This window comes from Halichoeres trimaculatus, unplaced genomic scaffold (genome assembly GCF_033239565.1).
Source record: "Halichoeres trimaculatus isolate MK-OKI-2021-1 unplaced genomic scaffold, fHalTri1.1 fHalTri1_scaffold_8, whole genome shotgun sequence".
Lineage (NCBI taxonomy): Eukaryota > Metazoa > Chordata > Actinopteri > Labriformes > Labridae > Halichoeres > Halichoeres trimaculatus.
The window spans coordinates 25,141,587-25,163,514 of record NW_027437186.1 but is presented as its reverse complement, the minus strand read 5'-3'; the positions used below and the strand labels follow the sequence as shown (position 1 = coordinate 25,163,514).

Sequence of the window (21,928 nt, the reverse complement as noted above, 5' to 3'; positions counted from 1 at the left end):
ATTATAGGTATAGGTAGAATGATACAAGCCAATATACTTGCGATCAACGAATCCTCCGTACACTTGTAACAAAGTAGACATTTTGACCTCCAAGTTTATGCTTATTTGGGTACTATTTTTTCCGATTTTCCACATATCACGTGAATGCACCAGCCAATAGCACAAGACGACAGTTACAACATTGGTCTCTTGTTGCCAGGGATACGCAACAACTCTCCTGCCGGATTGTTGGTGTGTTGGACTAAAAGTTTCATTTTACCGCGTTTCAGTGGATTCTTGTCGAAAGATGGATGATACTGGGAGTTTAGAAATCAGGTATTTCCTCTTGACATCGTAGCACTTCACTGCATTGTTTTTTTTTAAACATGTAAACTACATTTTCACTCGTGTTTGTAGCGATCAAGCTAGCTTGTATTGGACTTACGTGATGGTTAGGCTACCTCAATAACCCGTATATGATCTGTGTCACCCCTGTCAGTTGGATACAAGGCTTTACAGGCAAGAGCATCGCCTTTGTCGACAATGAGACAGTATGTTATCCATGTGGGAGTCATATCTGTTTCCTTAACTTGGGGACAAAAGCTCAAAGTGTATTAAAGAGTCCTGGCAGAGGTGTTGGGGCATTCACAGCCAATGGCAATAATGGGATTTTTGCCTTTTCTGAACAAAAGCTGTGTCCATCTTTATTTGTTTACGTTTTTCGGGGGCTTCACTTAAAGAACGAACTTAAAGGTAAGATAATCCAAAATGAACCTTAATCGAATCTGTTTTTACACTCTCCTAGTCAGTAAGTTCTTTTTTCCTTAAATGTTTGTATGTTATCAGAACAACATTGTATTTTTTTTCTGTTATCTCTGAAAGCTTATCAGTGACTCTTTTTCAGGGGGAGCACAACTGGACTACACATCTCTGACACTGAGTGACAGTGGTCCTTATTTAGGCTGTTGTTCTTCTCTACCAGAGCACACCATAACAGTATGGTAAGCCACCAAAGGCTGTAAGATCCCTCACATTGTGTGCAAAATGTTTGATTTCATGTCAATGTGGACTGATCCTGTATGTACCTGTTATGTTGTGTGTTTGATACAGGAACTGGGAAAATGCTGTGCAAGTTTGTAAAACCCCAAATGCCGGTCAAGAGATTGTCTTATTACTGTTTAACCCCTTTAACTGGCTCCAGCTTTGTGCCTTGAGCACTGCAGGTCTCACTGTGTGGAATATCGAGAAGAGTGGAAGCTTTCATGAACTGAGACCAAGGTAACTCAGACTGGTCTGCACAAACCAGTGGTTATAACATACGGACATGAAGTTATTCAGTCCATTAAATAAGAGATGACAGATAAAATTAGGGACATTCACAACATTTATTCTATACCTTTGCTTTAAAAAAGACAGACAACAAATTGAGAAACTAACTCAAATCCTTATATGTCACGTTTTATGTGTTGCAGTGTGATAAATCTTCCAGCTTCTGATGGATCTTTTGTTGAAACTTGGACTCCAATCTTTAATACCTACTTTGGTCCAGAGATGCCTCCATCAGCCATAGCAGGGCTCCAGGGAGACAAAGCAGAAAGCATTGTGGTATTATCCAAGTGTCATTCACACAGATACCTATAAATTGATTCATTTTTACCATGTTTGTTTTGTTAACCAATCTGTGTTTGTTAGGAAAACATTTCTACTATTGGGCACACAAACAAAGACAAAATGCAAACTACTACCCAACTCCACATGTTTACACAGACTAAACTCTGCACTAAAGCCAGACTGACTCCTGCTGCCATCTGCTGGACACCAAAGTCAGAGCTTTATGTCGGGTGCACTGAAGGCTTTCTGTTGCTTGTTGATCCAGAGATCCTTTCTGTCTCAGTCCTCTTCAACCCAACAAGTAAGCTCACTCTCACTCTCTTGCATACGGACACCAGAAACCAGAGATGTAGCAGAGCCTTGAAAACAACCGTTTTAGGTTTTTGTACTCTTTCATTAAAGTATTCCTGGCAGGAAGGGGAGACACATCTGAGTCATATTTCTGTATTTAAAATTTTCTCAGCAGCAGATGTAAACCCTGAACTCAGACAGATCAGCTTTCAAGGTTTAACCCTCAACAAGAATGGTTTGACTGCTATAATGAAGGTAAAAGAAGACTTTGGCATCTACATTACATTATGAACAATTATTACATTATGAATAATAACAGATATTCATCTTTATTATCCAGAAGAACTTTAACAAGCTGATGTTTTTTTTTTTTCAGGAGAGTGTGGTGCACAGTCTGCAGTTCAAAGAGTCTCAGATTAACATCACCCAAACATGGCAAATAGAAGGTCCAGTCACAACTGTAATGTACTCACCAGACTATGAGACATTACTTTTATCCTCTAATACAGTAAGAACTTCAGTGCACTGCAGTCTGTTCGACAAAAACGCATCATTTTATCAAATGAAGACATGAAAGATTATGGACATAACAGGTTTCTTGTTCTCATCCTTTAGGGTCAAATCTACAAGTTGAACTCAACATCAGATGAGATTGTGAAGGTCCTCGATGTCCTGAGTGGCAACTTTGTTGCTGTGACTGTGTCACATACTGAGAGCAACATTTGTGTGGTAAAGCATTTGTATTGTGCAAGACTTAGAGAGTCTGGTGCCTTTTTTTTTTAGTTTGTTTTGTTTTGTCTCGTCTTTTTGATGTGAGTGTTGGTGGGTTTTTTTTTATTTTGCTGTTTACAGTCAGTGAGAGAATCTGGAGAACTGCAGCTGTGGTCCTCAGATGGCCTTTGCCTTGGTTCCCTGCCGCTTCAGACTGAGGTCAGACCCCCCCCCCCCAAAAAAAAAAGTTTTAAAAAAGTAATCTTTTCTGTAACTATGCATTGACTATGTTAACTACTATATGACTGATACCAAACAATTTGAAATGACCAGGAAAGCCTGTAATTTGTTTATTTAGGTGACAAGTCTGGCCTGCTGTCCTGTTGCACAATATGCAGCTGTAGGAACATCTTCAGGATACGTCCTGTTTATTGATCTGAACAAGGAACAGCAACCTCGCCTGGTGCATCAGGTTCACCTGTACCACTGTCCTGTGGATCATCTTGTGTAAGCATTCTCTGTCTGTTAATGAGTTTGAACCTTGTGCCTTTAGTTATGATTCTCATCATTTGTTTTATGGGTAAGTTATCTCATAAAACAAAGTTAATAACTGCATTACTGCCTCTGCTCAGGAAACACCAAACACTTAAAATTGTTTAATTCTTTGTTTTTGTCTTTACAGTTTTGATAAAGAAGGAAACTATCTTTTCATCGGTGCTTTAGATTCTAATATCTATGTCCTTGATCCAAGGCCATCAAAAGGGTTTTCTGTCATTGGATACACAGGTAGACACACTCCTTAACTGTTACAACTCAACTAATACATTAAACAATCCCAGCCAATCACAACCCTGTGATTATCATCAGCCTCATGTCCTCTTCATCTATCCAAAATCCCTTGGTAATCTTTCAAACAGGAGCCTGATTGTTTTTGTTTTTTTTTCTTAAAAACACCTTGACAAAGAAAGTCAGGTTGTTGATAGTTAAAACTCACATATTCATTACCGGGAAAGTGTTTGCTGACAATTGAAAGAGCTCATCTGCTAACACAGGTTAAGTGCATAGAGCTGAAGCTCTGGGAAGGTTTGTGGGGAGAAAAAGACTTTAAAGCATGCAGTGTAGTCCAGCTTCACTCAGAACTTTTCCAGTTTTGCTAAATTAATGTGGAAAACTCAGTGAAGCACCAGGGAATTATGAAAGAGCACACTGATGATGTCACTGGACTGTGATTGGTTGATCCTGGTTTGTTCCAGGATTCAATTTGTTTCTTTAAATATTTTCTTTAACCATAAAGAGCAGTGTTTCTGTTTATATTATGTTTATTAATATGATGATAAAGAGGCATCAACATCTGCCATCTGCTGTTTTTCCCCAGTGGTTTCCGGAGGTGTTTTATCACTGTCCACCCAAAACATCAGACGTTATGAACAGGTGAAAGTTCTTGCATTGTGCAATGGACAAGAGGGTAGACATCACAATGCTAATCTTCTCACAGTGCTGTCTCTACCTACACTGGATCTTTCAGGTATTATACTATGTGAGATTAGTTAACCCCATGTTTTGTCTTAGTCTTATTTTATTTTATTTTATTTTATTTTAGATTAAGATTAATAAGAAATTGCAAAGGACTTGTAAAAAAAGCCATCCTAAAATGATCCATACCAAGTCTTAGGGAGAGGGAGTTCATGGTACACACAGATATACAGAAAAGATAAGAGCCAGATGTGCTCCATAATAGAAACAAAAAATGGCACTAACTATGTCATATGTAGCTTCCTTTACTACTCAGTTACACCATCTTGAGGCAGCAAATTATGTTCAATACTCTCCTTGTCCTTTCTTTTATTGTTTTAAGACTGAGCTTCATCATTTTCTCACAGGAAGCCTTTGACAGTGGACTTTTTTTTCTTCCAAAGAGATAATCATAGCCAGAGCCAGAGACAGTAGCAAAAACAATTAATCACACTCAACTGGACTTTTTTATTTCAATGTTTGGACATTTTGTCACAACCACTCTTAAAAAAGAGAGAAAAACCACTGAGCAATTCACAAAGACACACCCTTTGTTTATACAGACTGGGAAACTATGTTGAACAAGAGAGACCATGAGGCAGACAGGCTCTGGAGAAAAGTGCAAACACTGAATCCAGGGAGTGGCTGCTTTGAGAATTGTGACACTCGCTAAAAACATCTCTGCAGGGTACTTGAAAAAACACTTGACATGACAGCTACAGGACTTGTATTACTTTTGCTTTAATTAATCATGGGTTAAAAAAGGAAGTGTTTTTAAATAGATTTTTTAATGTCTCTTATCATATTCATAGGTCCAGATTGTGCAGACAAATCTGGTTGTCTGTCTTCCAACATCCTGAAAGTGTCCAGATATGAAGTGCCTTATCCCCTTGAATCCTGTGTCCTGGGAGTCAATGAACTCTTTGCTTACTGTCACAAGAGGAAAACTCTTCAGCGGTTTCGGCTGCCACAGGTTTATTGTTACTTCATATATCAGATTTTTGTGATCCCTGGTTTTCTTTTGATATCTGTCCATTATTTCTTGTGTGTTTATGAAACCTCTAGCCTGTGCTCTAATTTCTTCTTCTTTTCTTTGCCAAGGACACAGAGAGTCTCTCCAGTCAAGATGTAGTCCAACTAAAACCAGAGCAGGAAGTGAAGGGTCATCCCCTTGGTCCTGCCTCTGTCGCTCTGTCTCCTCACACATCATGGCTGGCTTCTGTGGGCCGAGACGGTTTATTACGTATCAGAGAAACTGCCTCCATGGTGGGAGCTCATTTAATTCTGTTAATTGTTTGAATGTTTTCATTGTCTGTTGTGTGGATAATGGAACTGTTCCTGCACCTACAGGAGCAGTACATCGAGCTGCAGTGTCATTCATGCCGCCTCGATGGGGTGAGGAGTGTGTCTTTCTCTGCAGACAGTCAGACGCTCTTCACTGTCGGCTTTAAAGACGGCTCTCTTCTGTGCACTAATCTCCGGTAAATCTCACTCTTACTTAATGCATCCCTGTGAACAGCAGAGGGAACTGTTGCTCACAGGTGTCATGTCACTCTCAGGCCGTTCAGTGTAGTTTACAGAAAGAGTTATTTTTTCTTTTCAAAGTGGGTTTCTCCTCTCTTAATGTTGGCTGTGAGACGTTTCTAAACAAATACATGTTAAGTGCTGGTAAAGTGGAGTCATGGCCACAAAAACTCTTCACAGTTGTCTGCACACTGAATCAGATCCTCTTTAGATCACTCATCTGCTTCTTATACTTGCTCTCACAGGCTTGCACTTGACGTCTAAAAAACACTTCTTATCATGTCAAAACTGTATTTTTCTGATGATCCAGAAATTCTCATCGTTTTACATTTAATGTAAAATTTATGTATTCCACTCGCTTCTGTCGGTGTTGATGAAATGAGAATTAAAAGGCCAGTTCTGCCAGCTAAAATTCAGTTTTGCTGTCAACAAACCCCATAAAAAGAACAAAACCAACAATAAAGTAAATGCGAAGGAATAGTGTCTGTTTGCAATACCCACATAACTAATCCCTTCGTTCTCACTCTCCCATTTCTTTTAGTTAATCTCACAGGATTAACATGTACATACAATATGATCTGACTCACATTAGTAATATGTACATCTTATTAAAGTGAGTCAGGTCTGAGTCACACAGTCTGTATTTTTTAATCCTGATTAACCATAGTTTTAATACAGTGAGTTAACTTGATACGGTTCCAATAATCAAAAATTAACTTTTGATCAGCCTTCGTGGATTCACTTTGTTGGTAGGTACAAAAGGGTGCGGTGCCAAGTCCCAAAGACAAAGTAGGGAAGTAAGGAGTCGCAAAGACAAAGGAATGCACTGTAATTTTGCTTTGTTTAAGGGATTTGAAGCTGATCTAAAGAAAAAAAAGATTGATTACAGTCTGATAATTTCAAAGTTATTCTCCCAAAAACTTTTTGAAAGGTGCTGACTTTACAGGTAGTGTTCTGATGCCTGCATGACATCAAAAAAGGCCTCCAACAAACCTGTTCAAAAACCTGATGTGATACCATAATTTATTTTTTCCTCCCAATGCATCTAATTTATTTTATGTTCTCCAAAACAGTAGCCTATCAAGTAGTCATGTGTTTTATGCCTCTAGTAACAAATTCCTTTTTTTCTCAATTCACTTTTATTTATGCATGTGACAGACCGTATAAGTTCCAGAAATTAAACATACCAATATATACAAACATGGACAGTAAACAAACAGATATTAAAATATGATGAAGAGAAAAAAGAAATACAAAAAAACAATATGTGAAAGAAAAAAAGAATCAACCCAATTAAAGTGATTTTTAAGAAGGATGAGGACAAATTGAAAGAGAGGGTAAAGACAAGTGGGGTCTGAGTTTTTTGTTGTTGTTTTTTGTCTTGAGACAGAGAAGGATATGGCACCCCTGCTGTTGATAAGAGGGTAAGGTGCAGGGAGGGTCTGTGGGGTCCGGCTGGGTGATACCACTTTGTTTAGGCTCAGTAAGGGCAACCCCTGGACTTTTGGGAGTGGAATTGCAATCTATAAAAATACCATTTTAAAGTAGCAAAGAAAAACTTAATTTTGTGGAGATGATCATGTGGTATTTAAAGGAAACATTGCTACTGGAGAGGCAGTTTCCTCTAAATTTCAAAGATCATTTTAAAGACAAATATTTATATATGTTTGAATTTGTGGATCCAAAGTAACTTTGAATATGTTTTTTTCATTGTGTTTACAGAGATAAAGGGCTAAATTCTGAAAAGCTAAGAGAAGCCACTCAGTACAGCAAGTCTATGAGATACTTACTGAAGGACACATTCAGTGAAGAGAATGACGTTCTCATTGAAATGCCTCACTGGGCTGAGAAACCACAGGGGATTGAGGTAAGAGATTATCTTTTATCCTGTTTTATTAACATTTAAGTAGTTTTACTGTATCTTATAGTTTTGATTTACATAGTAGCAAACTTGAGCTACATAATCCTGCAGTTTCATGTGTTGTCTTTGTTTCAGTAGACTGCATTTGTAAATAAGAGTTAGAAAATATTTCACATCTTTCACTATGACGTAACAGAAAACCAAAAGCACAAAAAATACAGCCTATGAAATATTCTTTAACTATGTAAGAGGTTTACCTTGGCAAATGTCCTGCTCCTGCTATTATTGACATCCTTATCTCAGCAACATATTACTTTGTCCGTATCTCTTTTTTTTCCGTATCATCTCTGCTAGTTAGACAAACAGATAAATAGCCAGATAAATCAAGAGATAGGGGAATTACTATTACTTCTAGAGGGGAAATGTGAAGGTAGAGGAAAAAAAATACATTTAGGTGATAAAAATCTAATACATTCCAGTAAATGTGTACATAATGATGGACACTTGTTGTTGACTTGTTTCAGCAACACAAAAACATGTTGCTTTATTGATTGAGGCACTTTGGTTTGAATGTGGTATGAATGTTACACAATTCAACAGATCATAAATCATGTTTTTTTATTGATGGTACAAATGTTTTTTCTATTACTCAATGGAATTAACATTTCAGCTCTTGTGAAAACATTTTCTTTCTTTCTTTCTTTCTTTCTTTCTTTCTTTCTTTCTTTCTTTCTTTCTTTCTTTCTTTCTTTCTTTCTTTCTTTCGTTCTTTCTTTCTTTCTTTCTGTCTTTCTTTCTGTCTTTCTTTCTGTCTTTCTCTGTTTCTTATTGTTGTGTTTAGGTCACCCCTGAAGCAGAGTCTGTTGATGTGACGGAGCAGGATGAGAGTTATGACAGCCTGCTGTCTGCTACACCTTCTCACCTCACATGGTTGGAAAGCAGGCGAGAAGCGGTCAGTGACCACTGCTATAATATTTGTGGTAGTGGCACGACATCTGGATAAGCTTAACTATGTTTAGATGCTTCTCTGCTGTGTGTACTACACTGCAGGTGGAGCATTATAAAAATACCCTTTGCACCTGTGTGTTATTCTAAAAGGCAGCTGTGTTGCTTTTGGCACACGGGTACGATTTGCAACACCTTGATTTACTATTGTCTATGATTATATGGTGATACCATAAAGCAATTAGCAGATGCTTATATGCCATAAAGCAGATAAGCCTTTATGACTTTGTCACCTGATGAACAATCTTGATAATAATAAAATGATTCTGAGGGTGTGTCGATCTTTGAATCACGGGTTTCACACCTGGTTGATAGTCGTACAATAGGAAACAGGCAGAGGCACTTTCACTTCAGCATTTATGCTCCAACATGCTTTATATCTGACTCACATGAACTGTGGGGGCTTCTTGAGTCAAGCTGCATCGTGTTGAAAATAAAGATACCATTTGAATGATGAGTCAGTTAGTTGAACACAAAAATTAAGGTGATATTTGTAATAACTTAATTTTATGTTTTAAAGTTCAATTTTTGAGATTGTGTTTTTAATCTTTATATGTTGTGCAGATTATAAAAGAAGAGAATGAACAATATTCTGAGACAAAGAAGAACATGAGGAAAACCATCAAAGAGCTACGTGAAACTGTAAGTGTAATCATGTTTTCTTTTTCAATGTCAGCCCTTATTTGCAAAAACACCCATGAGATCTCAAACAAGAATAAAATCCTTATAATGAAACAAAACCTGCTGATAAAATATCTATGGTTAAAAAAAGGACCTGTTTCATCAAAAATTTTAAAATCATGCTTTTCAGTCTATTAAGACAAAACCCTCAAATACATTGAAGCTCCCTACACAGAAAACACACAGACACACAAACAGGGAATTAGAAAAAGTGAATAACAGTAATCGCAAAGTTAAAAACAAACAGAAGTTAAAGGTTAAAAACTCCATGTGAAATTCCTCTGATAAATATTAATTAAATTAGTATTCACAAAAAAACACATTCTTAAAGATCTGCAATTGTTTCTATCGTCACAAATAAATAGTACTAAATAAGTTTAATTTCCAGCCACGTTTCAGTTACAGTACAGTCATTTTATTAAAATGTGCAGAGTTTTTAATTTTTCAAGGAAGAAATCATCTGTCCAGTATTCTGTTTCTTGTTTCAGATCCAGGAGATGATTCGTGATAATGAGACTCTACCAGACATTGAGCGTCTTGAACTACATGAATTTAACCTTGATGTTGAGGAGCAGAGGAGACTAGAGGCGATGGTGCAGCAGGAAGTTATCAAGGTAATCCACAAGAATAAACACGAGTGAAATTAACTTCAAATTTTGCTTAAGGATACGGCTGAAGTGATTTGTAATTTCATTATTTGTGTTTTAGGTGAGGGAGGAAATTGAATGGGAGATGTTAGCCAAATGTTACCTGCGTGATGTCATAAAGAAAGAGTGTTGGGATTCGATGATGATCAAAGGGAAGGCCATTAAGGTAAGGTGTCAGGAACAAACACTTCATTTTTATGGTTCGTTATTAGCTGCATTAAGGGCTCCTAAATATGTCTGGGTTTCTCCTACAGGCCTTCTACTCAGACCACGAGGTGAAAAACTACCCCCTGAAGGAGAGAACGCAGAGAGAGATAGAAGACCTTCGTAGGGTGCAGGATATAAGGAAGTTTGAAAAAGCTGCCTGCACCGTAAGCAAAACAGATCCACAGGCCTGAACAGCCTGTGGTTTAGATTCCTGTCAACACGGCAAATAGGAGCACGTGTACAAAGTTAGAAAGCTATCGATGATATAAGTGTTGTTTTAATTTGAAACAGAGAGCCAGCATTGTGCTGCCTGCGCATTCAGCTTTTCCTTAAAGCTGTGACACTGTAGCCTCTTCAGCATGTGGGAGTTTTCTCTCTGGTGATATATTTTATGGTATAAGCATTCAAGTCAAAACAGGTTTACAGCTGGAAAGTAATTTGATGCTTTGCATCACAGTCTCATGTGTGACCTTTCACTGCTCTAACTTTTTAAAATGCTTGAATCTGTGCCAGTCCGCCACTGTTGAAACTGTTAAGGATTTATCACTCTGTGGCCAGAGGAAGGTTGTTAAGATAGTTCTTGTCACTGTAATATTGGGTTAAAGTTTATAATTTAGTAGCCGTTTATGTCAGTCTTCTCATTCGACATTTTTCTCCTCACCCTTTAACTCGGCAGAGAAACATAAAGAAAAGTTCCAACACACCCGGAGTGAAGGAGGAAGAGCAGGGGGAAGAAGGTCACGGGGTAAAGAGTGCTGCTGTTTCAGGAAGTTTCTCTGCCCTGTTAGGATATTCCAATCCCAACGTTTACGATCAGTTCAGCCTACATACCACTGAAGAGAGGATCAACCAGATAATTCTGCTACAGGTGGGAACCTGTTTTAAAAGCTGTGAAGTCCCATTAAAAGTGTGAAAATTACAGAGTTCTTTTCAAAAGCACACACACTAAGGCAATGAAGAAATGACTAGCACAGAGTATACTGAGAAAGGCACAATATAATTGATTCAAGAAGCTAGTTATTATCATCAAGATGATGAAAGATATCTTGTCAAATTTCAATCCAAACTCAGGATGTGATTTACCGCATCAAGACCGGGTTCAACAACGACTTCGAGGCAGTGCACAAACAGAAGGTGCAGGAGCTCAGCCGTCTAAGGGAGAGGAATCGGCAAATCAAAGAGATAATGCTGGAACTGGACATGAAAGAGACACTGTGGGAGCCAAGCCTGACCATCAGCGAGTGGCCAGAGAGACTGCTCACTGTGGACGACTCTGAGGTTACTGACCTGCTGTAAAAACAGTCGACAGAGTTCACATTTAGTTCCAAAAACACAATGGTCATTCAACAGCAGTGTTTGAACACTTTTTGTTTTCACAAAGAAACATGTGACTTTATCCTTCCCCAGATTAAAGCAGAGAAGTTTCTCACCCCAGAACAGAAAAAAGAGGAGGAGAGGAAGAAATTGGAGGAGCAGAGACGGCTAGCTGCTAAAGTATGTGAATGAAATAAATGTTTTTGTTTTTTTAACTCATGTTTATTGTTCTGTACAAAACTTTCTCTGACAAATACAAAAGCTGCATATTGAATTGAGTAAATAACTCAGACCTTTATTATTTTTCTTGTGTGTTGGTAAAAGTAGCTGATTTTTTTTGTATTGATAGTTTTTTCCCTCTGCTTTGCAGGCAGATAACCTCAGAGAGAGGGCTCTGGACGATATGATGGATGGAGCGCTTGAAGTGAAAAAAGAGAACATTTTAAAAATGGTGGGTCAAAAGCTTCAAAAAAATTCAACCCATAAATAATGTATCAGTTGATCCACAGAATAGTTTACACATTCTTTTCCAATGAAATATTTGTTTATCATGTTTAATTTGTGTCTTTAAACACTTTAAAACAGGGATGTTCAAAGTCAGGTCCAGGGTCCAGTCATGGCCCAAAGTCCAGTTTCATGCAGCTCCCAGCTCTTATTAATTAATAACATTGGTGTCAGGCAATTAAAAAAAAAATAATATAATTAATTACAGGATTTGTAATTAATTAATCTTATTAATTGCATTTTAATCTCATATCTGCTTCAGGTCCCCAAACAAAGAAATTGAATTCTAGGACATTAAGATTGTAGTGCATGACGAATCAAATGAATACATGAAGAGGAGAGGTTTTTCAACGGGCCAATATTAAAATGTCCATGTTTGCTGCTATTGATGTCTATAGCGGCGGGGTCTGGCGGAGCTCGTCAATCAAAATCATGCTTGTAAACTACTTGGGTAAGAGCGGTGTGCTCTTTGGATGAGAGATCAGCATGGATATGAGGCGAAGATATAAGATGACAGAGGCATAGAGAGACTCTGCAAGTCAGATAAGTTCAGGCAGCTCATGCTCTAACTGAGGATGTGTCGCCTTTTTTTGGATCAAAACAGCAGGAGAGACATAAAAAGAAAAGAGTCCACTCTTCTTAGGTAGTTTTAGTATTATCATAGTTATAAAAAACAATATTATTTGGGTCTTCAAAGATTGTACAAGATGCTCTGAAAACGGCTGACAGCCAATGAGTTAATTGAGTTAATTTTTATAATGCGTTAATTTGCGGTGTAATTAATTAATCAAATTAACCTGTTAAAGTGACAGCCCTGATTGAAAACTATAATAATAATTTGTATTAGTTTGGTATGGATGCAATTCATGTTCCAAATTATGTGTGCATTTACATTTTCTGTCAAGTGTACCAACCAAACCAAAGTATATCTAGTAATGTCTCACCAAACTACATTTGGACTGTGCATAGACTGCTTGTGTGGAGTTGAAGCTCTGTACTACTGCAGAAACTCAAGGACTCTTACAGATTACATGTTTAGATGTATATATTTATTATATGCTAATAAAATCCAGATCCTTATCCTGCCACTGAAAAATTTTCAGTGTCAGCCCTTATTTTTTTAGACACTCATGTAATCTCAGGCAAGAATAAAATCCTCATACAAAAACAAAACCAGCTGATTAAATATCTACAGTTAAAAAAAGACCTGTTTCATCAAAAATGTTAAGCTCGAGCATTTCAATTTATTAAAGCTCAACCCTGAAATTATATACAGCAGCTCCCCACCCAGGAAACACACAGGCACACAAACAGCGGATTAAAAAAAAAAGCAAATCAGAGGACACAAGACTATATTAAAGATTTGAAATGCTGCAAAAAGTGGTGCATAAAAATATTCACTGTACATGATAAGTGCTAAAATTATTGTTTGCAGGCCAAAAAAATCTTAAGATTGAAAAAAAAAAAGAAAGAAACAATCCTAAGAAAATCCGGATCCTGATCCTGCCGCAGAAAAATCCTGATATGTTTTTTCCATATTAGCCACTTATGGAGAACATTTTTGTTTTGAGAGGATGCAAGAGTTAGAAGATGTTTACACAGCACGTAACACTGTGGAAAACTTAGGGAAAATGTTGAGACACCTCTGCTTTGAGATCCATAAAAGCTTTGTTGAAACTAGGATAATAAAACACTTTGAACGTATTGGTAAGGTTATTGTAGATCACTGAAAGCAAAATCTATTGGCTGATAGTACAGTGTGTAGAAATGGGATAATTTAGCAATATTGCACATGACGAGTGTGATCCTGATCTTTGAAACATGGTAGTGCAAGATAGTGACCTCGGTGGAAGAGTCACCAGCTGACTGACTGTAATGTTAGCAGAAATAATTAAGACTGCAGTTTTATTAAGTCATTCATTTGGAAAAACAGCTATACATTTATCGGAAAAAAAGACCGAATTTAAGGAATTAACTTTGAGTGGCAGTTTTCAATAACTTTTTATCACAGAAAAACAAAAGAAGGAAAAACACCATTCCCACCTCCTGCAGTCGTTTCCCATGACATACTTCATCATGACATCTCACTGCAGCCAAATGAACTACAAGTACAGAGGAGTGTTAATCCTCCCCAAGTGGGCAAATGATAAGGTTTTTTTTTGTAACTTCATTCTTTTCTAAGCAGTGTCAGTTGAATTAGTCAAATCAGCACAAAAGGGCACATAGTTTCTATTGAATCCACTCCACAGGAAATACCTCCGCCTGAGTTTGTTTTGAACAAACCTTCGATCCACTGGACTGAAGAGGAGAGGAAAGTCTACAAAGAGTATGAAAAGAAAGCCCAAGACCTGACTGAGGAGAAGGAGAAATATCGAAAGGTGTGATGGTTATTTCACTCATATTTCAGAAGTTTAACAGACGTCACATCAGTTTTCAGTTTAAATCATTTGTGGGCTCTCTTGTTATAGTCAATGGCAATTGAAATAAAAACGCTGCAAGTAGCCACCAAGGAAGCCACAGAGAGGTTTGATGAAACTGTGAAACAGCTCTTTGAGAAGAAAAAGAACTGTGAGAAGGCTGTTTACCAGGTGAGCCAGTACAGTTCACTCACCAAACATGTCAAACACATTCCTGGATGAAAAACATCATCAGCTCCTGATTAAAATATGATCTTTTAAGAAAATGAAACCTTTAAAGATATCCAATTTTGACGTTTCTCTTTCTCTAGGAAGAGCTTAAGATTACTTATCTTGCCTACTCAGTCCTCATTGAAGAGGAGATGAGAAATTGGGAGCAGGAGCTCAAGTTCAAGCTTGAAAAAACGGTGGCATACAAGGTCAGAAAACACGTGGACAGTAAGGCTTAAGGAATTTTTGACAGGCAGCTTTGGATTGTGTTACCTGTGAGACACCTCAGTGAATTAAAGTAAAACATCTTCCTCGTTGCCCCGGCATGTTTTGCAGGAGCTAACGTGCAGCAGATTTATCTGTTTATGCTTTAGGACTGCCAGTTTTGTCGTATTAACATGTGTTATTCTGGCAGGATGAAATTGATGAGCAGCTGAAGAAACATGAAGAAGAAGTGGAATTGTTTCATGAGAACTATAATACCATTGTGGCTGAGGACAAAGTAAGCCAGCTAGTTTGATATCAAATCATTTTGGCTGTTAATGATGGTCCTCATGCATCTCTCTATGTGATTAAAGGTTCTTGACAAAGAATTCAGGAAGGAGTTCTTTAATGTTTCTGGCAGCATGGTTGATCAACTCTATAAGTTATTCAAACGTAGACCCAGGTCAGTGACAGTCATCAGTGAACAAACGCATGGCTTCATACTGTGTATTTGACAGTTGTAGAAAACACTGTCTTTTATATTTCAGGGTTCAAAAGATAAGGACCCAGACTGACAGCAACTCCAACCCTTTAAGAGAGCAGCGCCTGTGTGGCTCTCTGGCTCCGGATGCACTTGGTAAAATGCTGAAGGCCATGGAGGATTTGGATGCTCCAGAGAATATGCCAGAGGGTTTAAACCGCTCGATCTGGGAGAAGTTTTGTCTTGTCCGGAGAGCAAAAGTAGAGAGTGAGCAAAAGGTGAAATGAGGACATGGAAAGGTTTAAGCGTTGAAGAGCAGACAAGCCTTGCATCACACAGAGGCTTTTCACTGTGCAAATATACAATCAGCACGTTTTCTATGTGATGTAATGCCCAGAGCTGCTCATAAACTGTCTTGTGTTGTCTATATGCTGTTTGCAGATCAAATTAAGTGCTTTGACTCTTGCTGAGATGAAGGCATTCCTGCAGAAAAGAAGAGACGAGAACAAGGCTGCCGATCAAAAAATTAAACATCTATCTGATGAGCTTGAACGGTAGGAGTCCCCTCTGATCATCAGCAGCTGGTGATACTTGCATTCTCATACTCAAAGAGACTTGGGAAAACAGCACTTGGTCAACTAGCACTCAATATGAAACTGTGTGGGGTTTTTTGTAAACTTGTATTAACAATTATGTATGTTTTTTTTAATTCTGATGCCTTGCAGTTTGCATAAACAGAAGAACCATTTCCTGATGAACATCATGGTCCAGGTGCTGCTCAAATCCGAGCAGGTGGAGGTTTCTGTTACGGACGTGACTGCTGACTACACCGACTCTGTGCTTTACCCAAAGAGTGTTGTTGAGGACCTTAATAAAACCATCAGGGTCAGCCTGAATCACCAGACACACAAACATTATTCTTTAAGTAAATCTTGTTCACTTCTTATGAGTCAGATAACCAAAATCAAGTATCAGTCAAATCCTCTTGTGCCTTTTTTGTGATTTTGATCCACCAGACTCTTGGAGGGCAGAAGCTCGCCTCCATGGTGGAGTGCAAAGACTTCCGCAAAGGGATCATCCAGCTGCAGTGGGAGCACAGAAGGATGATGATGCAGATAGAGGACCTCAACAACAAGAAAAGAGACATTCAGAAGTTAAAACTCACAAAGGAGCAACAGGATGTAAGTTCTGCAGTGATACACACTTTTAAGTCTGCTGTTGTCAAATGTAGATATGGGAGTTGGATCAAATGCATTGTGCTAACAGTGCTTTGATTTAGCAAATAGATTATTCTGTGAGTATAGTTCAGACGAGATAATTGTGTGTCAAAAGTTCAGCATCTGCTGCAGATGACAATGAAGTCTCTGCGTTTGGGGTGAAACTTGAGCCCTGTTTGCACTCTTGGCCAAGCCTCAGTCGGAGATACAAAGCAGGTATTTTGGTTTTGGCAGCATCAGATGTTTTTCAGAACAGAAAATTGTTACCAGCCCTGAATACAGATGGATGATCTTCCATCACAAACACACCCTATTCACGTAGGCTCCCCACCCACTTTCTTTGCGTCTTTTAAATTTCTCAGCAGAAACTGGTTAAATACAACATGGATGCTTTCTTTATTCATGTTGTAACACATCAGCCAAGATTTTGAAATCAAATTCAAACTTCTAGGTCGACAAAGAAGCGTCTTTTTTTTTCTGATAGCAAATGTCAATCTCGACTATTTAATTAAACACAGACCCCTGAACTCGACAAGCAGACACTTTTCTCTGTATTGGGATCATTTACATTTTTGAATACCAGCCACAACACACAAGAAGTGTTGAGTTAGTGATTTGAAAATAAAAGGTGATAGTTGAGTAGTGAAAAATAAGAATTAACATCAAATGAGTCATCCATCATCAATTTAACATGGCACACACAAACACGTTTTCAGGCATGAATGCCAGTTTCCTGGCAAACAGTTCAGGTGGCTCAGCTGAGGCGTGGCAAGCAGCTTCCTCTTATTGTTTAGGCCTCAGAATCCTTGAGGAAGAAAAACTTTGGAAAAAATAAAATGACATCCTGAACATTTAAAGATAAGCTTTTCTTTTCACTACAGTTGTTGGATCTTTCAACTAAAGGTCTACACTTGATACTTCAAACAGAGCCCTGCCAGGATACTTAATCATCCCTCCCTGTTTGTCACTTCATATATGTCTGTTTTTCTTTTCTTTGCAGTACTTGGACAATGCAGATCAAGACAAGCGTGTGTCAAATCAGATTTCCCGTCTGGAGAAAACTATAGCTTATCAGGAAAAGGTAACATCAATGAGATCTTATTAATCAGTATTTGTGTTGTGTGTTACTTTTTGGGTCAGGAAATATGTTATCTTTTTCTTTATAGACTCATCTGCAGAGCGTGCAGCATCGCAAAAAAAAGATCGAACAGCTTAAAAGGCAGGCAGCAAACAAAGCGAGGAACACTGAAATAGTGGAGCAGCTCCCAGAAATGCAGGTGGCTGTGGCAGAGAGGAGACAAATCTATGAAAAAATAGGTAAGGAAGAACATATTTTTAGTAAGTTATTCTATATTCTAGTTTTTGACCTTCTGATTACATTTCACATCTTTTGGTGTTAAGATTCAGAGGAAAGCGATGCAGCCGCAGCAGAGGAGCGCTACCAGGAAACTGTGCGGAGGTCCAGGTTGAAGGATTTAGCCAAAGCTCAGGAGGAGGACCTGACTTTCCTCTGGGCAGAAGTGGAGCGTCTAAGGAGAAAGAATTTCCCTTTACTCAACAACTGAAACCCACCTGAGAAGAGACTGATAACAACAACTGATAACATTTATTTATGTATTTTTTTAGAAGTATACATTTACAACTCAAGCTGTGAATTCAAACAGAACAGCAGCAACAAATAAAACAAAAAGTAATCTCAGCATGCGATTGTTCCTCTGTAGTACATCGTGAACTGGTGAATACACTTTATAGAACATAAATTAAGTAGTGAAGTCCTCCTCTGTGCGATCAAAGTGCAGAATACCATCTTCCAGACCGAAGAGGTCGATGAGCTCTGACAGGCTGGCCTTTCGTCCCTCTATGGGGAGTTCTGATTGGAGCTCATACAGGGCAGCCTGAGCACAGCTCCGCCACTTGTCAACCAAGGTCTGAAGCTGTGTCAGATCATTCTGGAAAGAGAGACAGAGGGTGTCATATCAATCCAGTTACATTTACTGTAGGAACACTATGCTAGGACAGCAGATACCTTGCTTCTGTACATCTGAACCATTTTGAGTCTGCGTAGAGTCTCCGTCTTGTCTTTCACCTCCTTCTTCAGTCGGTCTCGATGTTGTGCAAAGTCTTTCGAGGAGGGAGGTGTTGGTTCGGGAATGGGTCCAGAAAATTTCTCACTCCCTGTTCTAACTTCATTCCTGTTTACATCAACACTGGGACTGATCAGTGGAGAGTTATTAAGTGTCTCTCGGGAATCTGCTGAAACTTGTCTACCATCCTCTTCCTCATCATCCACACAAAGGCGTTTGGCCACAGAGATGGGTGAGGTGAAGGAGCGTCTTGATCTCTTCAGCCTCTCTCTGAGAGAGGAGCTGAGCTTCCGCTGATGCTGTGAAGATGACAAAGAATGACTCACAGTCAAGAGATAATAGATGATATTATATAAAGTCGAATCAACAGTGACATAACAAGACGGTAATTCTGTGTGATGCTTCCAGACTGTGAGCCAGCAGGCGTTAACTAACACCTGGTAACAAACTGTACTGTTCCTACCTTATCCTCTTTGTATCCAGAAGGGCTAGACTCCAGTGAATCACAAAGTGACGGAGACACTGGTTTGATTTTGGCTGCTTTAGGAGTTATCTCCATATGTTAAACTTAGTTTGGCCCATGTAAAAACGGCGTTTGCTCTGGGTATGGCAAAGGGCAAACTATCTAAACTAGACGTTTTCAAGCAAGTGAACATTCGTAAAAAAAAACGCTATTTAGAAACTTAAACTGATATTAACACTACGCTTCTCTCCGGCGATTTTTCAAAACTTGTACCGAATAAACCATGAATTGCAAGTCAGATACAAACGCGATGTGAGCTTCTGTTTTTCCGTGTTTTAGCGGCTCAAGAAAACCTCCAAAGTCAGCGATTGGATAAAACTCCATGACGCAAGTCGAATAGCATTCTGGGAACTGTAGTCTTACAAGGGTTGATACGATATCTCTGAAAAAAACACATTTTAACCTTCAAATTTCAATGTTACGGCACATTACCTGACTGCTGAAGGCTCTATTATCTCCATCTTCGTTGTACAAGTAGGTTTTTTTTTCTTAAATATGGCTTGGCCTAAACCTGAAACGGAAGAACTCAACCTCAACTCACTCGAACTCGTGATAAAAGTAATAGCATAACACAACATAACTGAGATGATAGCGAAAAATTATTTCTGAAGAGATGGGTTGGTGGGGATTTTTGATAAAGTTATTACAGACAAGGAGATGGCTTGATTGAACAGCACTAACAGCACCTGATTATATTTCAGCAGCAAAGTACAGGAAATCTAATTGTTATCAACTCTCTCTGTCTCTCTTTCTCTCTCTGTGCGCATGCTTAAAGAATGGTTTAGTGTTGTGTAGCTTGGATACCATGTGTTACTAGGGTCGACTCATTTTGTGATTCACCTCCTCTCGTCTGATGATGCACCTCTATTAAAGGATTATTTTAAACTTGTACAAACGGATTTGTTGATTGCTTGTTGGGTTTGTTATCAAATTAAACTCATGGATGTGTCCTACATTTTGTAATACTGTTTTCTCTAGCCTTGGGGTGAAAGGTGTGAATTATAATGTGATTCTGCCTAGACTTGAACATCAGAAGTTGGCAATCTGATACTACACACCCCAGGGAATGGGGATTTTTAACATTTTATATGGCTGAATGTTGCTGAACTGTGGGTTGAACCTAATTAGGTGTGAGTCAGAAACCAGTTTTGCTTTTTTTCTCTTACTTTTGAGTAGTTGACATGAAATACTGTTCTTGCTCCTCGGCAATACATGGAGTAACAGAACTAGTATGTGTTTATAGAATCTAGAGGCTATGTGAGACACTGAGAGAGGATGCCAGTTCTTTCATCAAAAGCAGGTGTGTGTGTGGTTGTGTCATGTTTGAGCAGGCTGTTTACCTCTTAAAAGACTCTTTTTGGACAAGCAGGGAGGTATTCAGTATCATCACATGGTGACCATTTTTTTCCTGACATTGTACAAGATGGGAGACTACAGGAAATCTGACTTATCGCCATTATATTATTGTTTTTCAGATCAACAAGTGAAAAAGTATAAATCAGACTCTATCCTTAGCTAGCAATTTTCTACCAGACTAAATTTAAACATTCACTTGCTGCTGTTAGACAAAAACTATCTATAGCCTCACCTGCGTAGAGCTCTCAGTTTTATGGAGTTACAAGAGTCAGCAGTATAGGCAGATATTTAAAACTAACGGTTATAGAGTTAGCAATACATCAGCTCAGAATTAGAAATGCTGTAGCTTTACCATTAGCTGCTGTGACTTAGGTTTCTGCCTTTAGAGTAAAAAGAGCAAAAGTATGTTTTGGCTTTGGCCTCCTCTGTTTGATTAAGCTACACAGACAGAACTTTAGTAGCACTCAAGCATCCTATCTTTATTTTAAAACCAGAACAAATTCTGAATTTTTGCTTGTGGAATTGCCAAGTATATTTGAAGGTAGAGGGATTGCTTAATTCAAATCCCCTACTTTGTTTTGACCCCGTCTCTCTCTGGATCAGCTGTTTAGCTGGATGCCTCATGTGTGGGCAGAATACAGTGATGTTACATTTTCTTTGGGTGAAAGGTGTTTCCAAGTTTAGGTTAGTGTGTTATTTGGAACCCTCTTTAGATGACACTGTTTACTTTTTTATTGTGAAACACTTTATTTCCCTTTGTTGTGGTGCCAGCGTCTTGTCTGATTACACACCCTTATCTTCCAGGTTAAGAAAATATACTGATGAGTGGTTGTATAACAGCATGTCTGACTCAATGCCAAAACATGCATGGATCTGTAGCTCTTGAGTGTTTTTTTGTGTGCTGGTTCACAACATAAAAACAAATAATTGAAGCCTGTGTCATGCTATGCGGTGAACCTCAGAACATTTAGGTATCAGTGAATCTAGGTTACATTTTTTTTTAGATATATTGCACACCCATAACAAGAAGGATGATAAAACAGCACAGTAAAAAAAGACATAATTAGATACAGGAGTTAAAAGAAAGATAAAACAAAAAACTTCCTATAAGAGAGGGTACTGAGAGAAGATTTAATTGTGACGGAACTCAACGACTGGGACTTTCACTTTTGGTTATTACAGGTCACGATTTTGGTACAACTAGCAGAGCTGGATCATCTGATGTCAGGCAACAGGCAGGCACACAAGTAGTTAAAAAAAGATCACTTACATAATTGGGAGAAAGCTAATTTAAAGCTTTAAAGGTAAGTTGAAAACCAATTTGGATTTGGAGGGATTACAGTGAAAAGAGCACAACAGTAATCTAAGCATGAGAAGAACAAAAACGTGGCTGGGTCCACAATGAAGAGGTAGAAATGCATTTGGTCAAGTTACTGAATCTGTTTCAACACAAGTTTAGCCTTGTTTTTTTTAAACCCATTGGTAAGTGAAAGAAGAAAAATGACAACTTAAAAGAGGTTGAATCTGAATTGTTTCATGCTTTCCCCCTCAGAATGAATTTCTTCCTCAGGTATTCTGTTAAAACCGAA

General features: G+C 38.4%; 2 protein-coding genes across 3 annotated transcripts; one reads left to right on the top strand and one right to left on the bottom strand.

Annotated features, from left to right (window-relative positions):
- The first annotated feature begins 204 nt into the window (after positions 1-204).
- cfap43 (cilia and flagella associated protein 43) lies at positions 205-18,076 on the top strand. Of its 2 annotated transcripts, none has more exons than XM_074676453.1 (38): positions 205-315; positions 479-732; positions 884-980; positions 1,090-1,257; positions 1,452-1,584; positions 1,747-1,891; positions 2,057-2,136; positions 2,258-2,389; positions 2,497-2,610; positions 2,734-2,811; positions 2,951-3,099; positions 3,275-3,378; positions 3,968-4,117; positions 4,917-5,077; positions 5,206-5,370; positions 5,455-5,585; positions 7,351-7,495; positions 8,331-8,441; positions 9,059-9,136; positions 9,664-9,789; positions 9,884-9,988; positions 10,077-10,193; positions 10,706-10,897; positions 11,101-11,307; positions 11,437-11,523; positions 11,714-11,794; positions 14,097-14,225; positions 14,316-14,435; positions 14,576-14,683; positions 14,890-14,976; positions 15,053-15,141; positions 15,227-15,437; positions 15,601-15,713; positions 15,885-16,044; positions 16,176-16,340; positions 17,377-17,457; positions 17,543-17,693; positions 17,778-18,076. In XM_074676453.1, exons 1-38 carry the CDS (start codon positions 287-289, stop codon positions 17,939-17,941), a joined length of 4,917 nt encoding a protein of 1,638 aa, XP_074532554.1. In that variant the 5' UTR covers positions 205-286; the 3' UTR covers positions 17,942-18,076. The 2 variants fall into 2 exon arrangements, with proteins under 2 accessions (XP_074532554.1, XP_074532553.1); XM_074676452.1 differs by having other exon boundaries at positions 2,054-2,136.
- sfr1 (SWI5-dependent homologous recombination repair protein 1) lies at positions 18,076-19,250 on the bottom strand. Its single transcript, XM_074676454.1, has 3 exons — positions 18,924-19,250; positions 18,403-18,759; positions 18,076-18,325 (listed from the first exon to the last, which is right to left on the bottom strand). The coding sequence occupies exons 1-3, from the start codon at positions 19,017-19,019 to the stop codon at positions 18,137-18,139; spliced, it is 642 nt and encodes a 213-aa protein (XP_074532555.1). The 5' UTR covers positions 19,020-19,250; the 3' UTR covers positions 18,076-18,136.
- Positions 19,251-21,928: the final 2,678 nt, after the last annotated feature.

Coding starts and splice junctions, on each gene's coding strand:
- sfr1 (XM_074676454.1), bottom strand. CDS start 19,019: ATGGAGATAACTCCTAAAGCAGCCAAAATCAAACCAGTGTCTCCGTCA. Junction 18,760..18,923: donor CTGGATACAAAGAGGATAAG/GTAGGAACAGTA, acceptor TCATCTTCACAG/CATCAGCGGAAGCTCAGCTC. Junction 18,326..18,402: donor TTCAGATGTACAGAAGCAAG/GTATCTGCTGTC, acceptor CTCTCTTTCCAG/AATGATCTGACACAGCTTCA.
- cfap43 (XM_074676452.1), top strand. CDS start 287: ATGGATGATACTGGGAGTTTAGAAATCAG. Junction 1,892..2,053: donor AGTCCTCTTCAACCCAACAA/GTAAGCTCACTC, acceptor AAATTTTCTCAG/CAGCAGATGTAAACCCTGAA. Junction 16,045..16,175: donor ACCTTAATAAAACCATCAGG/GTCAGCCTGAAT, acceptor TTGATCCACCAG/ACTCTTGGAGGGCAGAAGCT.